The sequence below is a fragment of the Haematobia irritans genome, chromosome 4 (assembly GCF_050003625.1).
Source record: "Haematobia irritans isolate KBUSLIRL chromosome 4, ASM5000362v1, whole genome shotgun sequence".
NCBI lineage: Eukaryota > Metazoa > Arthropoda > Insecta > Diptera > Muscidae > Haematobia > Haematobia irritans.
Window position 1 is genome coordinate 59,197,792 of NC_134400.1, and position 21,761 is coordinate 59,219,552.

General features: G+C 39.7%; 1 protein-coding gene across 1 annotated transcript; it reads left to right on the forward strand.

Moving 5' to 3' along the window:
* The first annotated feature begins 18,779 nt into the window (after positions 1-18,779).
* LOC142235427 (uncharacterized) lies at positions 18,780-20,875 on the forward strand. The gene is made up of 4 exons (XM_075306679.1): positions 18,780-19,357; positions 19,478-19,529; positions 19,621-20,090; positions 20,281-20,875. Exons 1-4 carry the CDS (start codon positions 18,780-18,782, stop codon positions 20,873-20,875), a joined length of 1,695 nt encoding a protein of 564 aa, XP_075162794.1.
* Positions 20,876-21,761: the final 886 nt, after the last annotated feature.

The following is a 21,761-nucleotide window of genomic DNA, read 5'->3' on the forward strand; positions in this document are numbered from 1 at the left end:
TGGGGGCTATACCAAAACATGGACCGATACTCACCATTTTTGGCACACCTCTTTATGGTCCGAAAATATGTTACCTCTAGATATCCAATTTCAGGCAAATTAGGTAAAAACTACGGTTTATATAAGCCCAAGAAGTAAAATCGGGAGATCGGTCTATATGGGGGCTATACCAAAACATGAACCGATACTCACCATTTTCGGCACACCTCTTTATGGTCCTAAAATATCTCCAGATTTCCAATTTCAGGCACATTGGATAAATACTACGATTTCTATAAGCCCAAGACCCCAAATCGGGAGGTCGTTTAATATGGGGACCTCCAGATTTCAAATTTCAGGTAAATTGAATAAAAACTTCGGATTCTAGAAACCCAAGAAATAAAATCGGGAGATCGGTCTATATGGGGACTATACCAAAACATGGGCCGATACTCACACTTTGTGACACACCTCTTTATGGTCCAAAAATACCTCTAGATTTTCAATTTCAGGCAAATTGGATAACAACTACAGGGTCTATAAGCCCAAGAAGTAAAATCGGGAAATCGTTCTAAATGGGGGCTATACCAAAACATGGACCAATACTCACCATTTTCGGCACTCCTCTTTATGGTCCTAAAATATCTCTAGATTTCCAATTTCAGGCACATTGGATAAAAACTACGATTTCTATAAGCCCAAGACCCCAAATCGGGAGGTCGTTTAATATGGGGGCCATACCAAAACATGGACCGATGCTCACCGTTTTGGGCAAACCTCTTTATGGTCCGAAAATACCAATTTCTTTATGGTCATAAGAGACCCCTAGATTTCAAATTTCTATAAGCCCAAGACCCCAAATCGGTAGGTCGGTTTATATGGGGATGATTACGTACGAACGTAAACCCCTACATTCCCAAACCGCCGTGCGAAATTCCCTTATTTTCTTATTGTTATCGAAATACTTTAATGCCCAACTTCTTCGATAAATTAAAGATCGTATTGCAAATTCAACTTCCGAGAAGGTATAGTTTTTCGCTTTTTCCTTTCAACGAACTAATCGTCCCAAAGCAATTAGTCTTAGTGGTAGAATTAATCCACAAAAATAAAGACAATATACCATCCATCATCCTAACTGTTGATTTCATTTTGTTTAATTTTTTTTTTCATATCGTATTCCATCATCGATATTGCGAGCTACATACAAAGGAGAATACACAACTCATTTTCGTTTGCTTGTTTCATGGATACCATCCAGTTATCCATTTTCCTCCTCCAGGTTTGCGGACAAACTCTTTTCCATTCTACTTCTCCCACACCTGTTTTGCCTGAACATTTGGTTCTTCGAACCGGATATACGGTAATTCTCTCAGAATCCAGCTCCACTCAACAGTAATTTCAAGCAGATATGCTTTAATACCATTTAGTTTTTATCTACCGCGCGGATTGCTTGACGTAATGAATTTGTTGCGTATTAAATTCGACCAAAACTAATATTATCGGGAATTAAGAAGACAAGACTTGTGATAACAAGTAACGCGTGTGCTTTGGAAGTTATTATTCGTTTGGTACGATTTGTTGAAGTACAACCGGTCGTTTGTGAATCCGCGAAGTGAGCCTGCTCGGGGGCTACATACTGTACTGACACCACATTTGCAAATTACCATACAATAGGAGAAATCCACTCCACATAGACGCAGTCAAATTCTTCCATTAAAGTGAGTGTCAAATTTTATATATATTGTTTGTATTAAGACCGGAATTGGGATTCACTCCAGAGAAATCCTTACAAATTTTATTTACGGCAAATAATTTCTCCTCTGCCAATAATCTCTCCTCGGCAGTGGCTGAAAACGTGAACCACATTTCTGTTAACGACAGCCGAGCGTATACAATTCTGTTGTACAAAAACCCCTATTGGATTCAATTGTGTTATACTTTCAAATTACACCTATGACAGATTAAGCTCATTTTAATATGTTTAAGTGATGTTCTATTTTGGCTGTCATTAAATTCTCTTAAACTTCTCTTCGAGAAGACTCTTAATTTCTCATTTTTGGCTGAGAGATTACACAAGCTGAGAGAACGATCACACTCTTCTTGCATTTACACACTCTTTGTGTTGACAGGATTTCTCTGGTTTTTTTTACGCCTCTATTTGGAGCAGTGTTGCCAGGTTGGGGGTTTTTCCCCAAATTTAGGGGTTTTTTACATGTTTAGGGGGATTTTTAGGGGTAACATTTATTTGGGGGAATTTTTGGGGGTAAAAAAATATCTTAAATCTTATAAAGTGGAGCAATTCTCAACAAGATTTGGAACAATTCTGGCATGAATTTTGAGAACAAAAAATAAGGGAAGTCAACCCATGTTCCTAAATACAAGCAAGTATGCAATGACATTCTTTTTTAAACGCATCTGTTGAAGGGGCATTTTTAATATTTGACACAATTAAAAACAAGGTTAGGTTAGGTGGCAGCCCGATATATCAGGCTCACTTAGACTATTCAGTCCGTTGTGATACCACATTGGTGAACTTCTGTCTTATCACTGCCCGATTCCATGTTAAGCTCAATGTAAAGGTACCTCCTTTTTATAGCCGAGTCCGAACGGCGTTCCACATTGCAGTGCAACCACTTAAAAAAGAAAAGAAAATTTTTATCATAAAAAAACTTATTTTGTCTAAAATTTTGTTCCTCAGAAAAAAATCTTCTTTCAGTTTATATATTTGCGTTAAATTTGATTTTTAAAGTGTATAACTACAGGATTTTTAACGAAATTTTGGGTCACTTTTTATACTATTTACATACTTAAAGTTTTTGGGGGGTTTTTGAAAAAAGTATAGACCAATTTAGGGGTTTTTTTCTTAAGATTTGGGGGGAAGAATCAAACATTACATGGCAACACTGATTTGGAGATATGTTAAGTATAATCACTCCAATTTGAGCTGATCTTTTTTGTTTTGATATTGATTTTCATCGCTGGCACTTTATTCCAAGCAACTATTCTATATTAAAAAATCAGTCCCTACACACAAAAAATTATCACCAAAATTTTTTCAATTAAACACTTAATTTTTTAATCAAATCCTAATAAAAGCCAATTTAAAAAATGATTGATATTTGTTACGTTTCAAATTAAAATATTAATTGATTCAATCAATTTGTTAATCAATTCGGAAATAATTTTCAATTTCAAACGTGATTGAAATTTTTTCCGTTTCCAATTACACATGTGATTGATCCAATCACCTTTGTGATTGAAACTGAATAATTTTGAGCAATGGAAAGAGCGAAAAGAGAACAAGAGAATGGGTATTTATTCAACAATGTATGATGGAGAGATCAGTCTGTGGAAGTAACTCGTAACGAATGGTTGGGTTTTTGTTTTTCGCGTAAATTGAAAAACATGATTGGCGACATTCCGTCTGCTTCATTCAAAATGTGTGCATAAATATTTTGAACGCAACAACAAATCATAGCAAAGGGTTGAAATAAATAAAGTGTGCAACAACAGACGGCCACGTGGCAAAGGTTTGAAAAAAATATGTGACAGAACGCATTTGAAATTACCTGTGTTTTGTGGTATTGTAAAAATGGAAGACAATCTACGTTTATTGAAGGTAAGAAATTGTGAAATGTGAATACCGTTTTCCATTGAAGCCTGTTTACATTAAACGGACTAAAGTAATATATTTTTTATTCATTTCTTTTAGTGACCAATTTTATTTCGTGAAATTGACCAATCAATCCCATCAACTCCATCATTTTATCAAATATATAATAATATGTTTGCAATAAAAAAGTGGGTACCGTATTGATCATTTAAAATTATAAATTTTTTTCACTCCTAGTTTTCTTAAAACCAAGAGCGGTATGGGTTTGTTGGAAGATTCACCTTGAAGTTGCGAAGTAGCGTTGGCATTAAATTGCATTTTTGTTATACCCTCCATCATAGGATGGGGGTATATTAACTTTGTCATTCCGTTTGTAACACATCGAAATATTGCTCTAAGACCCCATAAAGTATATATATTCTGGGTCGTGGTGAAATTCTGAGTCGATCTAAGCATGTCCGTCCGTCCGTCCGTCTGTTGAAATCACGCTAACTTCTGAACGAAACAAGCTATCGACTTGAAACTTGGCACAAGTAGTTGTTATCGATGTAGGTCGGATGGTATTGAAAATGGGCCATATCGGTCCACTTTTACGTATAGCCCCCATATAAAGGGACCCTCAGATTTGGTTTGTGGAGCCTCTAACAGAAGCATATTTCATCCGATCCGGCTGAAATTTGGTACATGGTGTTGGTATATGGTCTCGAGCAACCATGCAAAAATTGGTCCACATCGGTCCATAATTACATATAGCCCCCATATAAACCGATCCCCCGATGTGTCTTGCGGAGCCTCAAAGAGAAGCAAATTTCATCCGATCCAGCTGAAATTTGGTACATGATGTTGGTATATGGTCTCTAACAACCATGCAAAAATTGGTCCACATCGGTCCATAATTATATATAGCGCCCATATAAACCGATCCCCAGATTTGGGTTGCGGAGCCTCATAGAGAAACAAATTTCATCCGATCCGCCTGAAATTTGGTACATGATATTGGGATATGGTCTCTAACAACCATGCAAAAATTGGTCCACATCGGTTCATAATTATATATAGCCCCATATAAACCGATCCCCAGATTTGGCTTGCGAAGTCTCCAAGAGAAGCAAATTTCATCCATCCATTCATAATTTGGAACATGGTGTTAGTATATGATCTTTAACAACCGTGCCAGGTCCATAATTATATATAGCCACCATATAAAACATTCTCCAGATTTGACCTCTGGAGCCTCTTGGAGGAGCAAAATTCATCCGATCCGGTTCAAATTAGGAACGTGGTGTTAGTATATGGTCGCTAACAACCATACCAAAATTGGTCCAATCACACAAAAATTGGTCCATATCGGTTCATAATCATGGTTGCCACTCGAGCCAAAAATAATCTACCAAGATTTTATTTCTATAGAAAATATTTTCTAAAATTTCGCAAATTAATTTTACTTTTGCTTAAAACAATTTTTTTTGGGAAGCTTTCGAAAATAAAAACCACTTGCATTTATAGTACTCATCAAGAGTTTTCATTTGATACCAAACACCGTAGAGCAGGTGTTGCACAGTGGGCCAATGTGCACTTTTTTTGAAATTCTAAAAAAGTAATTTTCTTTTTTATAAAAATCGATATTTTTATGATGCTTTCGAATATAACAACCACTTGGATTTATAGTACTCATCAAGAGCTTTCATTTGATACCAAAAAATCTAGAGCAGGTATTGCACAGTGGGCGCATTTCAGTTTTATTTCAAATTGTGGCGATTAAATTTTAAAAAAATTAACAAAACCTACATTTCTGGGATGTTTTAGAAAATAAGAACTACTTGCATTTGTAGTACTCGTCAAGAGCTTTCATTTGATACCAAAAAATCTAGATCAGGTTTTGCACAGTGGGCACGGGTGTCCTATATTGTAACTTCGTGCAAACTAAGTTTCTTTTTGATAAAAATCGATATTTCTGTGATGCATTCGAATATAGCAACCACTTGGATTTATAGTACTCATCAAGAGCTTTCATTTGATACCAAAAAATCTAGAGCAGGTATTGCACAGTGGGCACGGGTGTCCTATATTGTAACTTCGTGCAAACTAAGTTTCTTTTTGATAAAAATCGATATTTCTGTGATGCTTTCGAATATAGCAACCACTTGGATTTATAGTACTCATCAAGAGCTTTCATTTGATACCAAAAAATCTAGAGCAGGTATTGCACAGTGGGCCCGCGTGCACTATATTTTAAATTCTGACATATTAATTATATTTTTGATAAAAATCGATATTTCTATGATGCTTTCGAACATGAGAACCACTTGCGTTTATAGTACTCGTCAAGAGCTTTCATTTGATACCAAACACCGTAGAGCAGGTGTTGCACAGTGGGCCAATGTGCACTTTTTTTGAAATTCTAAAAAAGTAATTTTCTTTTTTATAAAAATCGATATTTTTATGATGCTTTCGAATATAACAACCACTTGGATTTATAGTACTCATCAAGAGCCTTCATTTGATACCAAAAAATCTAGAGCAGGTATTGCACAGTGGGCGTAGTTTAACTTTATTTCAAGTTGGACAAACTGACTTTTAAAATATAGCTGCAAAACTAACATTTATGGGACGCTTTCGAACATGACAAGCACTTGCATTTATAGTACTTGTCAAGATCTTTCGTTTAATACCAAAATATTTTGCGCAAATATGTTGGAAAGTGCTGAATTTCATTAAATATTTTATCTCCCCAAATTGTAATTAACCCATTAGGTGCGCAGGCAAAAACTACCTGGTTTGTGTCTCGACTAGTTAAATTTACAATTTATCTTCACGCACATGGATTATTTCAGTGGTGCAAGGTGAATCTGATGGAGCTGAACATATCGAAATGTAAACATATGTCATTTTGTAGAATAAAACTGTTGCACTCATGCTATGTCTTGAACGATCGTGAACTTGAATCTGTCAATTCTATACTAGACCTTGGAGTCACATTGGACCAACGATTGGATTTTCGACGACATATCTCATTAACCATTAACAAAGCATATGGAACTCTTGGTTTCATCAAAAGGTGGAGCAAGGAGTTCTCTGATCTGGTTGTAACAAAACTGTTATATATTTCGTTTGTGCGCTGTATACTTGAATATGCATCTGTTATTTGGGATCCTGTTTGTGCGATACACTCCAATTCAATAGAATCGGTTCAGAAACAATTTCTTTTGTTCTGTCTTCGCAGATATGGGTGGAATTCTAGTAACCTTCTTAGTTATGAATACAGGCTGAATATAATCAAACTCCCAACTTTAAAGAGTCGCCGTACAATGCTAAATATTAGTTTCTTGTCTAATGTTATTCACGGACGAACGGATTGTGGCTACATTCTAAATCGGATCCTTGTGAATTTTCCTCTGAGGCCGCCACGGAACTACGAGCTGCTCAAAATCCCTTTTTCTAGGTGAAATTATGAGAATAATAACCCAATACTTCGTCTGTTTTCCCAATTCAATAAGTATTTCTTCTTACTGGACCCATCTGAAAATCATACCACACCTAAGCGTAAAGTAATACTATTTTTAAATGCATAATGTTATTTGTAAATATGTATTTATAGAATTAATCTGTAAGGATTATTTAATCTATAGACTTACAAAAATAAAATGAAAAAAACTTTTTGGTTTCAGATTTTCCAGTGCAGTTACGTTCATTGACCATTATGTGTTTTGCTTATTGAATTTATGGATCATATGTTGTTTGGAATTCCAGTGAATTACATATTATTGTGTATTCTAGGCTAAAGTCACAGTGGTCTGTATTGTAATCGTTGTAAATAAATTTATTCAATTCATCATTTTAATTATTCTCAGACGAATATGTGCTTTGCTTATTGAATTTATGGATTATGGGATTCCAGTGAATTACATATATGTTCCGATATTTTTACATTTGTGTCTTGAAGTGCACATTGATCTGCATTGCAATCGTTTTGGATGAATTTATTGCATTTATCACTTTATTCATCTTCCAATGAATGTAAGAGGATGTTGGTAAATAATTTGGGTTATGCAAAGTTTATAAAAGATTAGCTGACTAATGGACGATTAATGGATTGTCAGAATGAGATATGTTGCGATGCAAAGTTAATATACCCCCATAGGATGGGGGTATATTAACTTTGTAATTCCGTTTGTAACACATCGAAATTTTGCTCTAAGACCCCATAAAGTATATATATTCTGGGTCGTGGTGAAATTCTGAGTCGATCTGAGCATGTCCGTCCGTCTGTTGAAAACACACTAACTTCCGAATGAAACAAGCTATCGACTTGAAACTTGGCACAAGTAGTTGTTATTGATGTAGGTCGGATGGTATTGAAAATGGGCCATATCGGTCCACTTTTACGTATAGCCCCCATATAAACGGACCCCCAAATTTGGCTTGCGAGGTCTGTAAGAGAAGCAAATTTCATCCGATCCGGCTGAAATTTGGTACATGGTGTTAGTATATGGTCTCTAATAACCATGAAAAAATTGCTCCACATCGGTCCATAATTATATATAGCCCCCATATAAACCGATCCCCCGATTTGGCTTGCGAGGCCTCTAAGAGAAGCAAATTTCATCCGATCCGGCTGAAATTTGGTACATGTTGTTAGTATATGGTCTCTAACAACCATGCAAAAATTGGTCCACATCGGTCCATAATTATATATAGCCCCCCATATAAACCGATCCCCCGAGTTGGCTTGCGAGGTCTCTAAGAGAAGCAAATTTCATCCAATCGGGCTGAAATTTGGTACATGGTGTTAGTATATGGTCTCCAACATCCATGCAAAAATTGGTCCACATCGGTCCATAATTATATATAGCCCCCATATAAACCGATCACCAGATTTGACCTCCGGAGCCTCTTGGAAGACCAAAATTCATCTGATTCAGTTGAAATTTGGTACGTGGTGTTAATATATGGCCTCAAACTCCCATGCAAAAATTGGTCGGTATCGGTCCATAATTATATATAGGCCATATAAACCGATCCCCAGATTTGACCTCCAGAGCCCGTTGGAAGAGCAAAATTCTTCCCATTCGGTTGAAATTTGGTACCTGATATTAGTATATGGTATCCAACAACCATGCAGGAATTGGTTCATATCAGTCCATAATTATATATAATAAAAAATATAAACCGACCTCCGGTGCCTTTTTGAGAAGCAACATTCATCCGATATGCTTGAAATTTGGTACGTGGTGATAGTATATGATACCACAACCCAAGTAATTCGATTGTGGATGACAGTCTTTCGTATAAGATTCGGCCTGGCCGAACTTACGGCCGTATATACTTGTTAATATTTCAAGCCGATTATTGATGTTTAAAACCATTGTTGCATGGGTTTTTTTTTGATATCTTGATTTCGCTTCTTTTTTATACCCACCACCACAGAATGGTGACGGGGGTATAATAAGTTTGTCATTTCGTTTGTAACACATCGAAAAATCGATTTCCGACTATCTAAAGTATATATATTCTTGATCAGGGAGAAATTCTAAGACGATATAACGATGTCCGTCTGTCTGTCTGTTGTAATCACGCTACAGTCTTCAATGATGAAGCAATCGTGCTGAAATTTTGCACAAACTCGTCTTTTGTCTGCAGGAAGGTCAAGTTCGAAGATGGGCTATATCGGTCCAGGTTTTGATATAGTCCCCATATAAACCGACCTCCCGATTTGGGATCTTGGGCTTATAGAAATCGTAGTTTTTATCCAATTTGCCTGAAATTTGAAATCTAGAGGTATTTTATGACCATAAAGAGGTGTGCCAAAAATGGTGAGTATCGGCCCATGTTTTGGTATAGCCCCCATATAGACCGATCTCCCGATTTTACTTCTTGGGCTTATAGAAACCGCAGTTTTTATTCAATTTACCTGAAATTGGAAATCTAGAGGTATTGCAGGACCACAAATATGTGTGCCAAAAATTATGAGTATCGGTCCTTATTTTGGTATAGCCCCCATATAGACCGATCTCCCGATTTTACTTCTTGGGCTTATAGAAACCGTAGTTTTTATCCAATTTGCCTGAAATTGAAAATCTAGAGGTACTTTAGGACCATCAAAAGGTGTGCCGAAAATGGTCCGTATCGTTCCATGTTTTGGTATAGCCCCCATATAGATAGCTCCATATAAAGGTGTGCCGAAAATGGTCCGTATCGGTCCATGTTTTGGTATAGCCCCCATATAGATCGATCTCCCGATTTAACATCTTGGGTTTATAGAATCCGTAGTTTATATACAATTTGCCTGAAATTGGAAATTGATAGGTATTTTAGGACCATAGGTTAGGTTAGGTTAGGTTAAAGTGGCAGCCCGATTAAATTTCAGGCTCACTTAGACTATTCAGTCCATTGTGATACCACATTTAACTAAAAGTACCTATTACATATGGGCACTTCTAGTCTTAACCACTGAACCTTCTCTATTATTTACTTTTGTGGAACCAACCAGATTGCTCCAAAAACATTAACAAACTGCTTAAGTTAACGTTTTCCAGGTCAGCCAGTAATCTAAAGCTATATGCTCCTAAAATTCGCTTACGCCTTACACAAAAAGCAGGACACTCACACAAGAGGTGTTTAATTGATTCCTTTTCCTCCACGTCATGACAGCTTATACAATAGTCACTATACTTCGCACCTATAGTTTTTGCAAATTCGCCTATCAGGCAGCGACCCGTTATAGCAGATATTAGGAGTGCTATCTGACGCCTTGAGAACACTAGCATATCTAGTGTGCGGTTTAAGTTTAAATGGGGCCATATTTGCTTGGTGTCGTTACAACCCTTGCAATTTTCCCATCGAATATTGGCCATCATAACAGCCTTCTCACGCAGTAAGAGCTTGCAGGTGGCCAGAGGCATACCAACAGATTCTAGTTCCCCTGGAATATGTAAGGTAGTTCCTAGCCTTGCTAACACATCTGCTTCACAGTTCCCCGGTATGTTCCTATGACCAGGCACCCATATTAGGTGAATATTGTACTGCTCAGCCATCTCGTTGAGAGATTTGCGGCAGTCGATGGCCGTTTTTGAGTTAAGGAACACAGAGTCCAAGGATTTTATTGCAGGTTGACTGTCTGAGTATATATTAATGCCAATATTTGTTGGAACATTACTTCTCAGCCAATTGACCACCTCTCTTATTGCCAATATTTCAGCCTGAAAAACACTACAGTGATTAGGTAATCTTTTCGCTAATCGAATTTCCAGATCTTTAGAATATACTCCGAACCCCACTTGTCCATTCAATTTGGAGCCATCAGTATAGAAATCTATATATCTTTTATTCCCCGGGGTCTGTGTACACCACGCCTCACTGTTGGGAATTAGAGTTTCAAACTTTTTGTCGAAAAGTGGTTTTGCCAGGGTGTAATCCACTACGTTAGGCACATCTGGCATTACTTTGAGGACCGAACTATGACCGTACGTTTTTTCCGACCACAGCGATAGCTCGCGCAACCGCACAGCCGTTGTTGCAGCTGACTGTTTGGCCAAAATGTCTAAAGGCAATAGATGTAGCATGACATTAAGGGAGTCTGTTCCTGTCTTACTAAATGCGCCTGAGATACATAAGCTCGCCATACGCTGAACTTTATCTAAACAAGTCGGTTTCTGAAGTGCCGGCCACCAGACTACAACACCATATAGCATTATAGGTCTAACCACTGCCGTGTATAGCCAATGCACAATTTTTGGTCTTAGTCCCCACTTTTTCCCTATTGCCTTTTTGCATGAGTACAAAGCTACCGTGGCTTTTCTCGCCCTCTCTTCAATATTAAGCCTAAAATTCAGCTTCCTGTCCCAAATAACGCCAAGGTATTTTGCACACTCACCAAACGGAATTTCAGTACCCCCTAAGGAAATGGGCCTAACCTTGGGAGTTTTGCGATCTTTGCAGTACATGACTATTTCTGTCTTTGCTGGATTTACACCAAGACCATTATCTTTCGCCCATTTCTCAGTCATCCGGAGAGCTCTCTGTATAATATCTCTGATTGTGGATGGGAATTTTCCCCTGACTGCTAGCGCCACATCATCTGCGTATGCCACCACTTTTATCCTTTCTTTTTCTAGAGAAACCAGAAGGTTGTTTATAGCAACATTCCAAAGAAGAGGTGATAGAACTCCTCCTTGGGGAGTGCCTCTGTTCACATACCTTTGTATGTTTGCTTGCCCTAGTGTGGCTGAAATACGTCTCTTCATTAGAAGTTCGTCTAACAGCCTAAGTATACCTGGATCAACATTCAGAGTTGTCAGTCCCTTTAATATCGAGCTCGGATGGACATTATTGAACGCCCCTTCGATGTCTAGAAACGCCACGATTGTGTATTCTTTGACAGATAGTGAGCTTTCAATAAAGCTGACCAGTTCATGCAATGCGGTCTCAGTAGACCTGCCCTTCGAGTATGCATGCTGTCGTTTCGAGAGCAAACCTGAATCCACGCTAGTTCTAAGATACATGTCTATCATCCTCTCCAGGGTCTTAAGTAGGAATGAGGATAAGCTGATTGGTCGGAAATCATTCGCACTCGAGTGAGAGGCTTTTCCTGCTTTAGGTATGAAGACGACTTTTGTTTCCCTCCACTTTTCTGGAATATATGCTAAGTTTACACATTGTTTATATATCACCGTCAACCAGGGGATAATTCTTTCAGCCACTGCCTGTAACTCCGCCGGAGTAATTCCATCAGGTCCGGGGGATTTGTATGGTCCAAAGCTATTTAAAGCCCATTTTATTCTAGATTCCGACACAATTTCCTCGATAGGAAATGATCGCTGAGCCTCTGTTACACCGCCGGAACATGGTTCAACCGTCTGATTTCCAGGGAAGTGTGTGTCCAAAAGTACCTCCAACGTCTCCTCACTGGAGGTTGTCCAATTTCCCTCCGATGTTTTAATGAAACCTGGAGCGGAGCTCGTGGATGCTAGTACCTTCCGTAGTCTGGAAGCCTCTGACGTATTCTCAATACTGCTACAGTAATCATCCCAAGAGTTTTGTTGAGACCTTCTCAGTTCTCGTTTATATTCTCTCAGATTCATCTTGTAAGTGTCCCAATCATCCGGAGCTCTTGTGGACTTTGCTTTGTTAAAGAGCTTCCTGCAGGATTTCCTCATATTACTTAACTCCGTAGTCCACCATGGCGGCCGATTTTTTCCCCTTGGCTTTCCTCTAGGGCATGCAGCTTTCAGTGAAATGTTGAAGGCCTTAGTAATCCGCTCCACTGCGTGTTCGATATCTTGCACAGTACTCATATTTGTCTCCGGCACTTCCGGTATCATCAAATTGAACGATTCCCTATACCTATTCCAATTAGCTTTCCTAACATTTGGCGGAAATATGGTCTTTGAAGTACGAACAGCCAATCTGAAACTGATGTAGCGATGATCTGAGAAGCTATGTTCCCTCAAAACTTGCCACTCAGATATCTTATCATTCAGTTCCGGAGAGGTCAACGTTACGTCCAAAACCTCTTGTCTGTTCCTGGTGACGAAAGTTGGTGCATCTCCCTTATTGCAAACTACCAGGTTAGTACGCAAAATAAACTCTATTAGCGACTCTCCCCTTGCATTAGTATCACTACTTCCCCAAATACTATGATGTGCATTTGCATCGCATCCCATAATGAGTTTTGTCTTTGTTTTTAGTGACTCCTCAACTAAGGTCTTAACGGCACAGGGTGGCATATCCCTATCATGTCCCATGTAGACCGAAGATACCCAATATTTGCATGTGGATATCTCTAGACTGGCTACGACAGTGTCTGCATTGCTCAATGAAGGAAGCAGAAACAAGTTTAGTTCGTTTTTAGCAATCATACATGCTCGATTTATATCGTTACCGGTATTATGCAAAAGTTTGAAACCCGGAGTGCTTAATTCACAGATCTTGTTCTTATATATGTATGGTTCTTGAATAAGAACTATATCTATGTCTCCTTTCATCAGGAGAACTTTTAAGGCAGCACAAGCGGCCTTACAATGGTGAAGATTTATCTGGAGGAACCGTAGAACCATCCAAATTTTCAACCACCGTCACATCAGCCGCTTCAATTGAGTCATCAAGGGCTTCCTCTTCACAGATCTCGGTGACTCTCGCAACAATCCGCGGTTAAGCTTTGGTGAGGCTTGAGCCTGTAGAAACTTCCCGCATATGATTTTCGCCATAGTCTGTAGGTTTTATGTCTCCTTCGACTTCGCTAGGAGATTTTTTCACTGCTGACTCTACCGGAGGCTTGTCCGTTTCGGTATCCTTTGGCTGATCGCTTTTGTATACCTTCATATGGATATCATGAAAGCCATAACTTACGCGTCCTTGGTTCTGGGCTAGATGTGGCAGCGACTCTATGTTTAATATAAACACCGCATGTCGTCTTGGTCCATCCACCTCATCCAAACGACCAACCTTCCAATCGGCGGTTGGAAGATCTGGGTTACATTCTTTTAGTCTCTCTAGTATTGACTCAGGATCAGGAGGGTTTGCCGGTATCCATGCATGTGCTCTAGGTTTAGCCGGTATGTCTTTTTTATCGACTAACTCCAAAGCGGCTCCTACCCAAACTTCACCAATTAGCATCAATGCAGCTTTAAAGCAATCCATAGACCTCTGGTCTGCAAAAGCTATTAACTTATATCGTCCTTGATACCATCCAGCATCTTGCCGTCGAGGACTTGGTCCGGGAAACTTTTTTCGCACCTCTGAGTAGACACCAGACATCGCGTTCTCAATTTCCCCCCATTTTTGCCTTGGAATCATACCGTCCAATGCTCCTTTATTAATAATAGCCATCACAAGGCTGTCTTTTGCAACTGAGGCAAACGATCTTTGATCCCGTTTAGAGGATGGTAGCTCATCCGGTGATCGTTCCCTTTTTCCAGCTTCAAGAATTCCTTGAGCCCATTTTAAGGAATCGCTTTGCTTAGCCGACAACGTGCTTGGGTCGACTGATCCTAATTTCTTTAGGATAAACAAAGCATTTCTTCGTTCCTTGAATCTCTTTCGAGAGGGATTGCCTCCTTTTGATGTCGTCACCTTAGAAAAGGTTCGACTTGCCAAAGTGTCACCGCCAGTCGACCCGTCTACAGGTCGACTAATTGGGCCTGACTCTTGGTCGCTGCCCAAATTTATAACTTCAGTCGTTACCCGTCCACTGGGCCCTGAAGTTAGAAACCCAGTGGATGACTTTGAATTTCGCTGCATGGTGGTTTATTATTTCCACCACACGTGAAATTCGTAATAAGTACTTATTACGATGAAATACTCCGCTATTAGAAAACACGTCCGATCAGTTCGACGGTTGAATAATAATAGGACCATAAAGAGGTATGCCACAAATGGTGAGTATCGGTCCATGTTTTGGTATAGCCCCCTTATAGACCGATATCCCGATTTTACTTCTTGGGCTTCTAGAATCCGAAGTTTTTATCCAATTTGCCTGAAATTGGAAATCTAGAGGTATTTTCGGGCCATAAAGAGGTGTGCCGAAAACGGTGAGTATCGGTCCATATTTTAGTATAGTATCGGTCCATATTTTAGTTTAGAACGATCTCCCGATTTAACTCCTTGGGTTTCTAGAAACCGTAGTTTTTATCCGATTTGCCTGAAATTGTAAATATTCACAAAAACGTGTATCGGATTAAGTTTTTATTGGTCCATTTGGTAATGCCTCCATATAGACCGACTTCATTGCTTGAAACTCAATGTAAAATTTCCAGATTTTACTTCTCGGGTGAAAAACTACAGATTTAAGATATCAAATCAATACGTTATTTCATAATTTTCTTGCACATTTACAAGAGATGTTAATGATTCCTCTAAAACTCAAACAAAAATGGTTCTTATAAATCCAGAATCTGATACATTCCTCATAGGTGAAATCTTTAAATTTATCTTCGGAAAGTCTCCTCAAGCCCTCCTGAAATTTCAAAGGAAACCCTAATATTTGGTTCATGGTGGTGGGTATTTAAGATTCGGCCCGGCCGAACTTACTGCTGTATATACTTGTTTTTGTTAATATAATGTTAATGTGTGAACTTTAATCCCCTGCCGGTTTTGTTTCGCATTGGCCGATCTCCTTTCCTTTGTCGTCGACTTTTTCTCATTTTTCCCTTATAAGACCTGCTAAGGGATATACCCACGATTGGTTCTCGGAGTAATCTAGCTGGTACATTTTTGGGACTTTTATATAGATTTTTTTCGTCCGTTAATAATTCTTGTTTTGTTTCATTGCCTTCTCGAGAGTTCAATATCCCAGCTATGTCGCTGGACAAGTTTATATGCTTGGCGGATAGCCTTGTTGAGTTCGAAAGTGCCCTGAACGGGAATTAAATACCCGTGACCACACTGTCACGAGACGCATCGCGATGAAGTGAAATTATATGGATACGTCTGAAACAGGTTTTTGAACAGTATCTAGTGGATCTGGCCAACGAAGAAGAAGAAGACGATGAGACAGACAGAACTGAGAAGGACCTAATAAAATTTCGGACATTGATGTTGTGAAGGCGAAATATAAGAATTCCTACTCGTCATATTGTCGTTGTATTACTAAGATGTCAGATTTGGGCGAGGGGCTCTCAACGCGATCTTCAAACATTAGTAGGGTTTCTGAAACTCATTCGACAGCCTTTCATTTGCCTCCAGTAGAATTAACCACATTCCATAGTAACTATAAATCCTGGCCTACTTTCGTCCGTTAATAATTGTGTGAATAATTCAAAGCTAAGTCGTGTGGAGAAATGATTCTACCTTACACAGAAGACGCAAGGGGAGGCCCATGAGATAAGGCCATGACTAAGAGTCCATTGACTAACGAAGGGTTTTCTTCGGCATGGAGAGATTTGTGTAACCGATTTGAGAATCGGAGAGTTTTGGTTAATGGCCAATTGAAAACCTTGTTTAGTCTTCAGGCAATCTCCTCCGAATCTGCAGGGGCTCTGAAACGATTACAAAGGGGTATAAATTCCTGTATTTCCACATTGAGATTGTACAAAGTTGATGTTGACTCGCGGAATCCAATTTTCGTGTTTCTGTGCTCCAATTGCCTTCCGCAACAGATATTAAGCGACAAAACAAGCATCCCGCTTTGGACCGACCTCAACAAATTTTTAACGAATAGATAAAGGACTTTGGAAACCGTATCGGATATTAGGAATTCCAATGGTCCAGGAAATACCCCTTCTAAATCCAAAGGTTCTAAGGGAGGGCAAAATAAAGTGAACACATTCCAGACTAGTGCCAATAGGACACAATGTCGGCTATGTCCAAATGAATTCCACTACTTCCGGAAATGTCCTCGGTTCATGGATATGGACCAAGGACAGAGGCCGGCCGTGATCAAGGCCAACAATATGTGTCTGAACTGTTTTTCAAGCGCTTATGCAACAAAAAGTTGCGACAGCAAACACTCATGTTACAAATGCAAGAAGTGTCACAATACGCTATTGCGTAAGGATTCAAGGCTAACAGCAAGCTGCGCTACTTACTTCTGGAGTCAAACAATTGACTCATTCTCTTTTACCTGTGGACTCTCCTACAGACCAAGATGATCCAGTGTGTTATCCAGGACCATCCACCGGAACAATACAATCTTGCTTTTGGGCACTTCATACCGTGTCCGAGCTCTCCAGCTCCCAGTGGTCATTTATCTCCGAAAATATATTTAGTTTATTAAGACTTCCATACAGGCGTACATTCGCTATAATTTCGGGTTTGAACCAGACCAGTATCGGCACAAGTTCAGAAGGAATGTCGCATCAATCCCGATTTGGAACTGACAATTTCTGCACTCGTTGTATCCCATCTTTCTAACAACTTACCCTCTGGTACCATAGATGTGGGGAACATAACCGACATTCCAAATATTCCACTGGCAGACAGAAATATCCACCGAAGTGCCAAGGTGGACCTCCTCTTAGGTGCCGATGTTTTCCCGTCGATAATGTTATCGGATTGTATGCGTAGATTTTGCGATACCCTAATAGCCCAGGAAACCGTTTTTGGGGGGATTTTGACCGGTCCCATTCCAATTTCAAATTCATCGTCCTTTTCTACTTTCGTTTCATACTTTTGTGAAATTTCTTTGGACAAGGAAATTTCAAAGTTTTGGGAGGTGGAGAACGTCCCAAAGAAGCCTTTTTTGTCTCCATCGGATAATCTTTGTGAGAGGTTATATAGAGAAACCACGTGTAGGAACAGTGAAGGGCGTTATACTGTATACCTTCCGTTCAAGGAAGGGCACCCTCAACAGTTATGTTTGGGCAGATCTAGACAGTTGGCTATGGCCCAATTTTATCGTAATGAGGCGCGGCTGCTACGAAACCCAGACCTAAGACCGCGATATGACGAGAATCTTGACGAATATTTATCCCTAGGTCATATGACTCCTATTGAACTCGATGCTCGGGCTTTAGAGGGACGCAATTATTATTTGCCCCACCACGCGGTTATTGAACCGGAGAGTACGACCACCAAGGTTCGAGTGGTTTTCAATGCGTCTCCACGTAGGCCCCGTTCTTCAAAATGATTTGACAAATCTTATATTGAAATGGAGGTTCCATAGATTTGTCTTTAACAGTGACATTGAGAAAATGTACAGGCAGATTCTTGTACATCCCTCCCATGCTCGTTTCCAACGAATTTTGTACAGGAGAAGCCCACAGGAGCCTCTCAGAGACTATGAACTCAGAACTGTTACGTTTGCGGTCAACTGTGCTCCATATCTTGCCTTCCGAACGATTTTCCAGTTGGCTTATGACATCCAGGACACTTTCCACTGGCAAGTCGAGTTTTACGGACATGCATGTATGTCGACGACGCTTTAGTAGGGGCCCATGATATTCAAACAGCTATCGACTGCAGGGAAGAGATTATCAAAGCCTTAGGCATTGCTGTTGTCATGAGGAAGTGGACTTTCAACTCCAAAAGCATTCTGGCCGGTCTACCTGCAGAAGACCTTTTGTATTCCGATTTTCTGGACTTTGATGATCGTAGTTCCGCGAAAACTTTAAGGATACGAACGCCCGATTGGACTATTTCTACTTTTCTGTGACCGAGTTCCCGGAGGATTGTGTGTACACGCAGAGGGAGGTTTTATCCCAAATATCTAGGCTTTTCGACCTAGCGGAGTGTACTTGTAGTGAAAATAATTATGCAGAAAATTTGGTTGGACAGGACTGATTGGGATGAGGTAATATCATCGGAAGCCTTACGTATGTGGAAGCAATTCCAGGATAACTACTCCCATATAAATTCCATTAGAATTCCGAGATGGCTTCACTATTGTCCAGAAAGTACTATTCAAATTCACGGATTTGCAGATTCTTCCGAAAGAGCTTTTGCCGCCGTCTTGTACATACGCATATCCTATCAGGGCTTTATCTTCACGAATCTTATTGCATCCAAAACTAGAGTAGCACCACTGAAAACTTTGTTGCTTCCCCGTTTGAAATTATGTGGTGCTAGTCTCTTGGCAGAAATGATTGATAGCATTCTTCCCCGGATAGAAATCCAAAATTATTCCCTTTTTTGTTGGACAGACTCTACGATTATCCTGTCATGGTTATCGAAGCCTGCTTGTTGTTGGAATACATTCGTGGCAAACAGGATGTCGAAAACTACGCAGGTCGTTGATCCCTCTAACTGGTTTCACGTACAATCTGGTGAAAATCCAGCTGATATTGCCAGTAGGGGTTCCCTTCCCCAGGATTTGTTGGGTGAAACCACTTGGTGAAATGGACCATCATCGCTTTCTGAGCCCTCTGAGAATTGGCCAAGAGTTAAAATTCCCACCTCTGTTGAAACTAGTGTAGAAAGGAAGGCTCTTAAGGTCTTCTATTCTTATTTTAGTAACTTCGAGGACGTTTTGGATAGATTTTCATCATTCGATAGAGCATTGCAGGTTATATGTTATGTGTACCGATTTCTTTATGCCACACATCCGAAATTCCGTTCTAGCTATTCCAGAAACATTATGGCCGTGTCGATTTCAGAAATTATCCAAGTCCGTAAGCAACTCCATATGCCAAAAGGCGTATTATCAAAATGAATATTTGGCATTGAGTTCCAAAAAATCCATTCCATCAACGAGTCCTTTGCTAAATCTAAATCCATTCATCGATCCGGAAGGAGTCATGCGAATTTGTGGTCGATTGGAAGCATCACCATCATTATCGTATAATGAAAAACATCCCATAATCCTCCCTTATGCTTGCCAGTACTCCAGATTGTTGATTAAATTTATCCATCGGATTATTGTCCGCCAACAGTATTGGATTCCAAGAGTCCACAATCTCATTAAGACTACTCTCCACCATTGTAAACCTTGTGTGATATACAAGAAGAAATGCCAAAACCAGCTTATGGCTGCATTACCGCCCGAAAGATGTGAACTTTCACGACCATTTACCTATACTGGATTCGACTTCGCTGGGCCATTCGAAATCAAAAACTACGCAGGGCGGTCTGTTCGAATGACTAAGGGATATGTGTGTATATTTGTGTGTGTTTTCCACAAAGGCGATACACCTCGAAGCCACCTCAGAATTGTCAACAGCAGCATTTCTAGCAGGGTTCAGTCGTTGTGTGTCTCGGCGGGGATGACCACTTCATTTGCATTCGGATAATGGGGCAACGTTCGTTGGACCATCCAGATCTCTTGCAAAGGATTTTATAAAAGCATCCCAGCAACTACGCCCATCAAAATATAACTTGGCACTTCATACCTCCTGGAGCACCCCATATGGGGGTCTTTGCGAGGCGGGTGTCAAAAGCTTCAAACAACACTTCAAAAAGTCAGCGGGATCCCTAAAGTACACATTTGAGGAGTTCCAGACCCTACTGACTAAAATAGAGGCGTGTCTAAATTCTCGGCCTCTTACTCCACTTTCTCCAAATCCATCTGATATAAATGCACTAACTCCTGGCCAATGCTTGATTGAGTCTCCGATATTAGTTCCAATATATCCTGAAGTGAAAGAGCCATCGCTCTCCATTCAAAATCGGTGGCAAAGGTTAAAAGCCATGTACCAACATGTTTGCAATCGGTGGAAGAATAAATATCTAAAAGAGCTCCAAAAGAGGCACAAGTGGAAAAAGTCCGAAGCTAATCTTAAGAAACATATGCTTGTCGTCATCCGTGATGAAAACTTGCACCAAATTGCTGGCGCCTGGGTCGAATTACTCGCGTATATCCTGGTAGTGATGGACGAGTTAGGGTTGCCGATATTTATGCCCAGAAAGGCTTAATAACGAGGCCAGTTACAAAGTTGGTCATTATCCCTTATAGTCAATGATCGCATTCCTCTCACGTTCCTATGACTATAACTTATTACTCCATTTTATCATACATATTTTTTCTATATTATTCCTTCTTTAGAATCCCATACTGACTGCTATTAACACCTAATCTTTCCACTTTGACAGAAGAATGAAAACTATCAAAAGAGCTCAAACACCGTCAGATTCACGCACTCAAATATTGTCGTCAGATTCACGCACTCAAATATTGTTGGCGATTCCACAACATGAATACTAGCGAGAGGATGGAGGTGGAGAAAAAATGCGGCTATTGTTCCAATTGTTTGGCCCATTCGCACTCACAAGGGACGTGCTTTACGAAGTTGGGATACGGGTATTGTCATCAGCGACATCACTTTCTACTACACATGCACGAAAGATTAAGATCAGCTCCAAAACAACGAAACAGGGACCATTTATCATCGACTAGGCAGCATAGCCGAAAGACATCAACGAAAACATCTGAGAGATCGAGATCAAATAAGCCAACGCCATTGGCCAAAACCACTCCAGCTCAACCTCACTTAGTGCTATATTACGACAAAGTGCAACTTGTAATGCTAAACGATAAAGATTGCCAGCATAGCTAAAAAATATGTCGACAAACTTGGTCTGATGACCCTCGAGTTGGACAACGGAACAATTTGCCCAGTCGTTTTGTCTTCGTGTGTAGACCAAGTTTCGTTATAGAGACTACTCTAAGAGTCAATAGCAGTATATGTACTATTACTCCAAAAAGGTCGATTGATTGATTGTACTGGGTGCCGATATCTTTTCCAGGATTATTCGAGATGGAGGAATCGCACGTGCTGGTCTTCCTACTGCCAAAAATACG

Excerpts from the sequence above, each read along its gene's own strand:
- LOC142235427 (XM_075306679.1), top strand. The coding sequence starts at position 18,780 with ATGCAGAAAATTTGGTTGGACAGGACTGATTGGGATGAGGTAATATCA. Across the intron at positions 19,358-19,477 it reads TTGTTGGGTGAAACCACTTG|TAACTTCGAGGACGTTTTGG; the intron begins GTGAAATGGACC and ends TTCTTATTTTAG. Across the intron at positions 20,091-20,280 it reads ATCAAAAACTACGCAGGGCG|ATCTCTTGCAAAGGATTTTA; the intron begins GTCTGTTCGAAT and ends TGGACCATCCAG.